The sequence below is a fragment of the Onychomys torridus genome, chromosome 2 (genome assembly GCF_903995425.1).
Source record: "Onychomys torridus chromosome 2, mOncTor1.1, whole genome shotgun sequence".
In the NCBI taxonomy this organism is placed as follows: domain Eukaryota; kingdom Metazoa; phylum Chordata; class Mammalia; order Rodentia; family Cricetidae; genus Onychomys; species Onychomys torridus.
The window spans coordinates 133,035,264-133,045,322 of NC_050444.1; the positions used below are offsets into that span (position 1 = coordinate 133,035,264).

At 53.3% G+C, this 10,059-nt stretch overlaps 2 protein-coding genes across 2 annotated transcripts; one reads left to right on the forward strand and one right to left on the reverse strand.

Moving 5' to 3' along the window:
- The first annotated feature begins 640 nt into the window (after positions 1-640).
- Elovl1 (ELOVL fatty acid elongase 1) lies at positions 641-5,887 on the forward strand. Its single transcript, XM_036179720.1, has 8 exons — positions 641-1,345; positions 3,504-3,563; positions 3,721-3,911; positions 4,064-4,144; positions 4,239-4,295; positions 4,379-4,484; positions 4,565-4,701; positions 4,852-5,887. Exons 2-8 carry the CDS (start codon positions 3,518-3,520, stop codon positions 5,071-5,073), a joined length of 840 nt encoding a protein of 279 aa, XP_036035613.1. The 5' UTR covers positions 641-1,345; positions 3,504-3,517; the 3' UTR covers positions 5,074-5,887.
- Cdc20 (cell division cycle 20) lies at positions 5,841-9,675 on the reverse strand. The gene is made up of 11 exons (XM_036179719.1): positions 9,621-9,675; positions 9,293-9,481; positions 9,041-9,189; positions 8,855-8,951; positions 8,619-8,747; positions 8,325-8,521; positions 8,123-8,217; positions 7,762-7,990; positions 7,466-7,591; positions 6,407-6,524; positions 5,841-6,099 (listed from the first exon to the last, which is right to left on the reverse strand). Exons 2-11 carry the CDS (start codon positions 9,471-9,473, stop codon positions 5,921-5,923), a joined length of 1,500 nt encoding a protein of 499 aa, XP_036035612.1. The 5' UTR covers positions 9,474-9,481; positions 9,621-9,675; the 3' UTR covers positions 5,841-5,920.
- Between the last annotated feature and the right edge of the window lie 384 nt (positions 9,676-10,059).

Sequence of the window (10,059 nt, forward strand, 5' to 3'; positions counted from 1 at the left end):
CTTTGCTGTTTCTTGTCAAGAGTGGGTACCAGCAGGTAATCTAAGGTATGCTCAAAACTCTACCCTGGCTTTCACCTCTTACAAAGCTCTAAGATGACCCTGCCTAGGTAGTAGCTACATCCTCCAGTTATCATTGTATTATCTCTCTCAGCCACTGCTTCTTCTGAATTCCCCCAACTTGCTACATATATACAGCATCCAGTTGTCCAGGCTATAATTGGATCGTTATAGGCAAAAGAGATAGAGATTTCATTTCACCGAAACCTGGTCTAATAGTTTGGGCTCCCTGGTGTGTGTGTGTGGTGGGGGCAGGTAGTGTTGAATTGACAGCTAAATAGAAATGCCCACGTCTGTCTTTCCCAATCCCATCCGTTTCCTCTTTGGGTCCAAGTTTTCTCTCACCTGATCTCTCTCTGGTACCTTGTACCTGGACTGTAAATTATGTAAGTGCCAGAACCAGAGCTTAATGTGGTTTTTGCACACTGTAGATGGCCAGTAAATGTCTAATGAATGAGATGAGCCGCCTCAAAAAAATCTTGTTTTCTTCTGCTTCTAGAATAAAAGTCAGCCTCATTTGGCCTCGGAGATTACATTGAACCACATCCAATTTCCCTTGCTCCCCCCCCCCCCCCAACCACCCACCCACTACCTTGAAGGCTAGTTTAGACAGTGATTCACAGTTTTTGCCTGGGGCCACTTGTATTCTCCCATCTCCATTCCAGGAAATCCTTTGCATGGCTCCTTAAGCTAGGACTCATCCAAGTTTATAGGCTCTGAGAGGCTTGGTGGTGGCAAGCCGCTGCCTCCCGCTAAGGCCTCCCGCCACCCCAATCAGCCCTCAGCAGTCACAGCTGGCCCTCCTCTGCCCCTGCTGGATAAGTCTTGAGGGAATGGTTGAACCCTAGAATTTCCCCAGAGTCTTAAGACGTGCCTGTCGCAGACAGATGAGTGGGTCCTCATGCTGGACAGGACAGAGGACCGCGAATGAGACCATGCAGGCTGGACTTCAAGGAGCTGGGTGCAAGCCAAGCCACAGTCATCAGCGGGGCAGGCTGAGAGATGCGAAGGAAGGGGTGGAGAGCTGGGGCTGGGTGTGCTTCCTGCCCGGGGATCTGGCGATCCGCCCCTACTCCCGCCCTTGGCGGCCCGGCGGGTGCTGGACGGCCCCTCCTGCCTCGGCCAGCCGCCCAATCAGCAGGCGCCCCCTGCCCGGCCCGCCCTTTCCCCCTCTGGTGACAGAAAGTCGGCCCAGCAGATGAGGAAGTGGCCGGCAGGCGGCCCTGGGGACCTCTCTCCGGCCCTGATCCCTCCGAACCCTCTACTGCTGCCCGCCTGGCTCCCACTGGTGAGTGTGGACCTTCCATGGCCCCCCACGTGCCAGCGCCCCCTGCCTGGCTGGCTGGGCTAGCCCTGCCCTGCCCTGCCCGCCCTGCCCTGCCCAGGCTGTGGGCGAGGCTGTTCTTGGGGCGAGTGGGTGGGAGGTCCCAGCTACTGGGGCTGGGCCAGCCCGGCATGCTCCCTCCCCCGACACCTTGGCCCCTGACCCCCATTAGCTCTCACCTAGTTCTTTTCCAGCACCTCCTGCCCTTGCCCACTCGGCCCCCTCTTCCTTGTGCGGTGCTTTTTCCATTCCCATCCATCCTAAAGGAACTGCCCCTGACCATGTTCTACTGCGGGGAACACACCCGGGGTTCCCTCAAGCTTAGGGAGAGATCCTTCCCAGAGGTCTGACTCCCTCCTCCTCCAGGGTTCCTGTGTGCGGCTGTGTATGTGGTGGTGGTGGTGGGGTGAATTGAAGAAGATAAGGAGCTGGCAAGCTCACATGTGTCAGAGAGGAACTGTGTGTGAGAGCACATGTCTAAATGCTAGGCCCTACCTACTCCAACATAAGCCACCAACAAGTGTGACTATGTGTGAAGAAATGACCAGTGTCGCTCACCAGGAGCTCTGTGTGAAGGAGGGTCTGTGAGTGAGGCAATGTACCCTCCATGTTCCTCTTCATGTGTCCATGCCTAGTGAAGTGAGTGCTACTGTGAATTCAGTCCCGGCCAGGTGTGAGATTTAGGAGCCTGGCATGTCACAGTCCAGTGGGGAGGTCTGTTTTGGTGGTGTGGTCAGCAAACACGCATGGGCTCTGGGTGGAGGCATGCTAGCCCTTGGTACAGTGTGCATACCCTGGACGGTTGAGAAGGGTGAGGCAAGTGTGTATGAGTGTGATGGTGCAGACGTGAATAGTAGATTGCCCTGAGAAAGGAGTGATGGAGGGCACCTGGAGCCCTTGGTTGTTGGGCAACTGCCTGATGCCTCTGGGACAGAGCCCTAGGCTTTCCTGCATCTAGGCTAAGTCTGTGTACCACTGTAAGCCTTCCTGACATTCCTGCCAACTTTGAGGAGGAAGGGGCCCAGCCCATGAGGATCCCTCCCAGAGGGAGAGATTCCTGAGACCTCCCCCACTCTCCCACCTCCTCACATACCACTGGTGTCCTTACCCCTCCCTGGAAGGGAAGGGTGATGCCCATTCTGAAGTAGGACAAACTGAGAATTCATGGCTGGTTTGGGAGAGAATGCTGGGTGTGGATTTTTAGTAATTCCTCTGCCAGAAGTTTCTGGAGTACCTACAACATTAGCTTATCTGGCCGGCCTAAGGTGGCCAGTCTGGGTCCTTCCTTGGCTTTCTCAATTCCAGTGGGTCCTGCTCCTCTAGGCATTGACCTGTGGCCTGGACCCACCCTCCACCCCATGCCCAATGTAGCGGGGGCGGGCAGAGGGCGGGGCCGCTGCAAGATCTAGTCAGACAGGTGGAGCCGCCAGGGCAGGAGTCTCAAAGAGCCAGGCTCACGGAGTGGAAGACAGAGGAGAGCTTGGCGGTGAGAAGAGGGGAGGAGAGAGATTGGAGGTGAGAGGAGGCCTGGAAGGCAGAGGGGACGACTCGCGCTTAGCAGGGAGAAGTGGAACCCTAGGTTTGTTCAGGTACTGGGACAGAAAAGCCCATGGAGGTGGGAGTCCTGGCAGGGGACAGAGGGGAGATGGGAGTCTTGGGAAGGAACCAGGAGTTTACTTGGGAGAAGGGGGAGTCAGAGGAGAGGCTGAGGGGGAACGGCTGGAGAGAAGAGTGACCTCTCATGGGGAGATGAGACTGCTTACCAGGAAGGGTGAAGAGGTTCACTGGGAAGATGAGCGGTGCTGTGAGGATAAAGGATCCAGGAGGAGACCCACCCGGAATTCAGAGTTCCCTCAGAGAGGAAGCGAGGGAGGCCAGGAGAGGAAGGGTGGGTCGTCTCTCTCCAGGCAGCGGGATGCTCCATCCAGACTGCCTTTTCTCCCGGTGTAGCCCACTGGCCTCCTCATGCATGCTAGCAAAGTGCTCTGGTAGCATTCACAGCCCTATCCTTTCACCAGTGAGGCATCAGTTGTTGGGTTCTGTGTCTTGTCTCTGGGGGCCAAGTGTGGGATGGGGGCACGCAGCAATCCCTGTCTGATGCCCACTCTCCATCCCTCCTCAGAGTCCTTAGCCAGGATGGAGGCTGTCGTGAACTTGTATCAGGAATTGATGAAGCGTGCAGGTGAGCTGCTGTCCATATCCATGCCTTCCCACCTCCCTTGGGACCCCAGGATCTAGGGCCATGTCCTAATGAACCTTGAACTGTTTCACCTTTTGTGACCTGACCTCATGACTAGACATGGAAAGGCATATTGAACCCTGTGACCTCCCATTCACAGATCCCCGGATACAGAACTACCCTCTGATGGGGTCCCCCTTGCTAATAACATCCATCCTTCTGACCTATGTGTACTTCGTCCTCTCACTTGGGCCTCGAATCATGGCTAATCGGAAGCCCTTTCAACTTCGTGGCTTCATGATTGTCTACAACTTCGCGCTAGTGATACTCTCCCTCTACATTGTTCATGAGGTAGGCTGCAATGCCTAGGCTATAGTTTGTCTGCAGGGTAAAGGGTAGGGCATGGGACAGTGCATGGCATGTCTACTTTTTAGAGGTTCTTTAAGGAGATGGGAGAGGTTGCTGGGGAGGGGAACTTTGGTCTAATCCATACTTTTTCTTAGTTCCTAATGTCTGGTTGGCTCAGTACCTACACCTGGCGCTGTGACCCTGTAGACTTTTCCAACAGCCCTGAGGCACTTCGGGTAAGTAGAGCCTTAGGTAAATCCTAAGCAACCTAGATAAGGGAGCAGCCAGAGACCTGTGTGTGGGTACTAAGAGCGACCTAACTTCTTACAGATGGTTCGAGTGGCCTGGCTCTTCATGTTTTCCAAGGTTATCGAGCTGATGGACACAGTGAGTACTTCCGAGACATGACAACTTGGGGTAGAAAGGAAGGCAGGCACTGGCGCTCAACCTTTCCTCCTCTCTTCTCTCAGGTGATATTTATTCTCCGCAAGAAAGATGGGCAGGTGACCTTCCTACATGTCTTCCATCACTCTGTGCTTCCCTGGAGCTGGTGGTGGGGGATAAAGATTGCTCCAGGTGAGCAGTCAAGGCCACTGGAGAGGCGGGTAGCCACTGGGAGTGGAGACTCTCTTGACCTTGTTTTCTTTCCATCTCAGGAGGAATGGGCTCTTTCCATGCCATGATCAATTCCTCTGTACATGTTGTCATGTACCTGTACTACGGATTGTCTGCCCTTGGCCCTGTGGCTCAGCCCTACCTTTGGTGGAAAAAACATATGACAGCCATTCAGCTGGTGAGGGGCCTGGTGGGCCTAAAACCAAACCCCAATATTCCTCAGTTCAGTCTTTATCCAGCCAGTCTCCCAACACCCTTCCCGAAAGCCTTATCTGTGTCTACTCTCCTCCCCTAACCTGTTTCTGACCCTTGTCTTTCTCTACCCCAGATCCAGTTTGTTCTCGTCTCCCTACACATCAGCCAATACTACTTCATGCCCAGCTGCGACTACCAGTACCCCCTCATTATCCACCTCATCTGGATGTACGGCACCATCTTCTTCGTGCTCTTCTCCAACTTCTGGTATCACTCTTACACTAAGGGAAAGCGACTGCCCCGTACAGTTCAGCAAAATGGAACTCCAGCTATCACCAAGGTCAAGGCCAACTGAGAAGCATGGCCTAGATATTGCCCACCTAAGTGCCTCAGGACTGCACCTTGGGCAGCATCCACAAGTGTCCTCTCCACCTACACCTGTGACCAGGGCTCATGTGGTCAGGACTGAGTAGGAGGACTGGCTCTCCCCTCCCCACAGCTGGTCTACAGGGACCACTGTTCCCATCCCTTACCCAGCCAGCTCCAGGGATGTGGCTTCACTGCTGTCTGCCACCACAACTGGAGGCTGAAAGGGCTGGACACTTACTTCCCCTCCCTGCCTTAAACTTGGGAGAGGAACACTCAGGGCTGGCCCCCACCAGGGTCTTGTGGCCTTTCCCCTCACACTGAAGAGGTCAGCAATAATCTGTCACAATGGACTCAGGCTCCCTTTCGCACTCCACACTGAAGCATGAGCTTCTGGGCCAAAGGTCAGGATGGGCAGCAGGCCTGGTAATACAGGCTGTGTACTCATTTGTGTCTTAATTAAAGTGACAGAGGAAACCACTGAGATTGTGTCTGTATAAATGGAGGTGGGGCACACAGCTTACAGAAGGGATGGTGCAGGCAGTGGTTCTAGCTACTGGGGAGCGTTGCTGAAGTAGGAAGCTCACAAGTTCAACGTTAGCCTAGACCTGGTCTCAAAATAAAAATGCTCAGTGGTAAGGCTCTGGGATCAATCTCCAGTTCCACAACAAGAAAATGTGGCCAAAAGTTCCCATAAGACTTGTAGCTCTAATTAGAGTAGGGGCAGCCCCTAGGAAGGATGCTTGGGACACAACAAAGGAAGATAACAACTTTATTAGAAAAATTAAAAAAAATAAAATAAAAAAAAAATAAAAAAAACCAAAAGGGGTCTGTTTTCAACGGATGCCCTGGTGGATAAGGCTACTTTTAGCTACACTGGCTTTCTCCCTCTCCCGCCGCAGGGCAGGGTCCAACTCAAAGCAGCGCCACAGCCGCAGAGTCTCATCGGCTGCTGCTGATGCCACTGTGGCCCCATCTGGACTCATGGTAAGACTCAGGACCCGAGCTTTGTGACCTAGGGTAAGAGCAGTGCATTTGAGTATAGGCACATAGCCCTCTAATTGTTAGTCACCTTGAAATAAAATTTGAGTACCATAAACCCACCTCCTTAAATAATTCAGTGGTTTTACTGTATTTACAAGGCTGTGCATTGTTATAACTAACTAATACCACAGCATTCTACATCATACTTCCCATCCTCTCCAAAGCCACTAGCAAACCATTTAATTCTTTACTCTCTCCACATTTATTTATTCTCAACATTTCACATAAATGAAGTCGTACATTGTAGCCTTTCTGCCTGGCTTCCCTTTGCCACCTACCTTTGAGCTCAGCCACCTTGGCCATGGTTGGGTACTTCCAAATAACCAGCTGGTTCTGGGCAAAGCCATGGCCTGAGATAAGCTCCTTATAGTGGGGAGACCAGAGGATGGAACACACCTGTGGAAAAGAGTTGTCATGGGCATGACATACAGCCTGGGCTACTCAGAATCCAGTCCATTCTAATATTAGCAACCCTATCAGGTGCTATAGATTCAAACAATGGTCACAGTCCTTATGAAGCCCCTTGAGACAAATATCTATCTATGGAAGATAAATCCACCAGTAGGAAGTCCAGAAGTTGCCCCAAAGTAACTCCAACTATCTGACATCAGAGCCCATGCCTGCAGTGTAAGCTGAGAGTTCGGGAAATGAACAGAGGGAAAGCTGGAGTGTTTACAGCATGGCACAAACCAATAGCAAGAGCCTCAAATGTTCCAATGTATTTGGATCATATGTTTTAGGTTGTGGGAGCCCTAACGGGTTTGAGGACAGTAAGATACCACTTAGATAGAAATAAGACTGGAAAAGAGAATGCTCGGGAGCCTGGGCATGGTGGTGTACACTTAGAATCTCACAACTTGGGATGCCGAAGCAGGAGGATTGCAAGTCTGAGGCCAGCCAGGGCGAAATTCTGTCTCAAAAATAAATAAATAAATGATGATGAGGCCCAGTGATGAGGGGACCGATGTGAATGATATTCCAAGATAAAACAATTCTCTTAAGGAACAAGAAAGATTCTAGGGGCTTTCGGATTTCTAAGCAATTCTGAAGCAGTCCAAGAGGAACAACAATCCATTTCAGAAAGGCAAGGTGAAGTAATAAGCTTCATTTGGGACATAGGGAGGATGTGATATTTTAGAGGACCTATGGTCGGAGAGAAGCCAAACTTGGAAAATGGTAACTCAAGAATGAGGGCTGAGTTTGAAGTTCAGAAATGATCAGGTATTGAGTTGGAGTGGAATTGGTTCTCCAGTAAGCTCACATAGAAGAACACACCTGGAAACAGGCTAGAATATGTTAAAACATGAATCACCACCAACAATCACAACAGAAACTACCTGGGAATGGGCGTCCACAGCACTCAGACAGGCCCCAGAGCAGACGTTCCAAATTCGGATGTGTCGGTCACTGGTGCCTCCTCCTGTTGCCAGAACATTGGACTGCCAGGGACACCATGCAACAGCCTAGGTGGGATGGACAAAGGCTGGGTCAGGTCAGTGGGCAGACAGTAGAGCTAGTCAAGAAGCGCTAAGTGTCGCAGTTAAACGTGGTCTAATGCCACCATGTCCTCTCCCTTGAACAGTCCCCAGTTTATAGCTGAGGGCCTGCAGACCTCAGCTAAGCGCTCTCTCACCTTGACAGCACCTTGATGTTGAGTGAATGTTTGCAAGGGAGCCCAGCCACTTTCTCCAGGACCACTAGGCCATACATTGACCACGTTATCATTGCCACCACTTGCCAGATGACGTCCATCTGGGGCCCAGCGCAGCCCACATACTTCCTGGCTATGGCCACTCAGTGTGGCCACATGGTGTTCTGCTACCCGTACATCATGGTGGTGGATGTGGCCAGAGCGTGAACCACTGAGAGAAGAAAAGAGATTTAGTTCTGAGGCTGCACACAATCAAGTCAGAGCCACTTCAGTTCTGGATGTGCCCTCAATGGCAAGAGGTAGGCAGAAACCAGACTGCTACAGCCTAGCAAAAACCACTGACCTGGACAGAATATAGCTGTTCCAACTTAGAGAGCTTACTCGAGCGGAGTGACTGGTCATGTTACGAAGCCGTTTCTGCTGCTGCACATCCCATAGCTGTAGAGGCAAGACCAGAGGATCAGAGATTGGAGCTGGGCATCTACATCCTTCCAGCTGGGCTAGCTCCTCCCTGGGGCTGAGGACACCAGAGCCACCAGTGTTACCTGCACTTCAGCATTACTGGTGCCCACAGCCAGGTAGTTGCCTTCTTTGATCCAGGCCACGGAGGATATGTAGTCCCCAGGCTGCTCCATTTGCAACAGCTGCAGGATGTCACCAGAACCAGCATTCCACAAGTACACACTGTTGTCCAGTGCCACAGCCAGTACATTTCCAGAGCTCCAGTCCATAAGGTTCAGGTCTGCCAGAGGCAGAAAGAAAGGTACATGAGGTCCTTTGTTAGACTGGTCCATGCCCAGGCTATCTTTCTCCATCCGCAAAGACAATGATGCACTTACAGTAGTCATTTCGGATCTCGGGGGCATCAAGTATCCTGTCTGGCAGGGAAGGGATGTATCGGCAAGTCTTCCGGCTGGAGCCAGGCGTGGCTTTCTGGCTGTAGAGTACTTTCAGTCTGTTCTGGTAGCCTGTGGCAACAGAGTGGATCTAGGCCTTGAAAGTAATACCACCCTTGCCCTCGACTTTACGCGGGGAGAGCAGGCACATGTCTCCCTTAGGAGGGACTGACACCAACCTTCTGGGGCATTCTGAGGTTTTCCACTGAGCCTGAGGATCTTGGCTTCCTCCACATCAAAACCGTTCAGGTTCAGAGCCCAGGCTTTCTGATGCTCCTGGCATAGAGAGGTGTCGGTGAGGCATAACTGCTATCATCCAGGGGACACATAAGGTCTCAGGCATCATGACCCCTGTGGAATCATACCTTCTTGGTGGGCGTCTCCCCGTCTTCCGGCTGGTTCTCCTTGCTCAAGAGGAAGTTAGCCACCTCCATTTGGGAAGCACTGCGATGGGGGATATAGCGGTCACCTCCAGGTTTGCTAGGGGTGGTCTGAACCTTGGAACTAGATTTGCCTGGGGCAGGGAGGGAGAAGACAGTCAGTCTGTCGGGGCTCCTGGAGGGGCCTCGAAGGCCGACTCTAAGAGATTCTATTTCCCTCCCCGGACCCCGACTCACCAGGAGTCCGGCCCACGGTCCGGCCGGCGCTCTGAGATCTGTTGGCAGCCCGCATGGGCGAGGGGGCTGGGCCCGCGGCTTCCTTCGCTTTGCGCTGCCAGCGCGCAACGGGTGCATTGGGGATGGGCGCGTCCAGTTGAAGCAGAGAGTGCAGGTCGCTCTCGAACACGAACTGCGCCATGGCAGTGTCTATAAGGGCGAGAGGCGACCAAGTTCGGGACCGTGCCGGGCTTCTGGGCTCCGCCGGCCACAGCTCCCACCAGCCCGGCACCTCCCCGTACGCGGCCTTCCCAGGCACAAACCCCCGCTCCCTACAGTTCGTGCGTACGCCTGCAGAACGCGTTCTTTCCCCGACCAGCTAAAGGCACGCCGGGCTGTGGTTCTTAAACTCTCCGCTGCGAGCACTCATTGGCTCCTTCAAACCCCAACCGTCTTAACCGTCGCCCTCGCCCATTGGTCGCTACCCTGGAAAGGGGCGAGTCTTCCGGGAGCAAGTCTCAGCTCTCACGAGAGCGTGGCGGCCCCGCGGTTCCAGTGGAATTCCGAACCCACCTCCGGGAGCCCGAGTCCCAGCCCGAGTCCCAGCCCGAGTCGGAGCGCGGGGCGGGGTCTACACTGCCCGCCAGCCCTGGGCATCCGCTCACTGGTTGACGTCCCTCCGGGTGGGGTGGAGCGGTTGGGGGAATCCGAGAGCCTGAGAAAGGTCACTCGGAAGCCTGTGGGTGGGTGGTACTTAGGTTATACACACAAGGGTAAACGACCCCGAG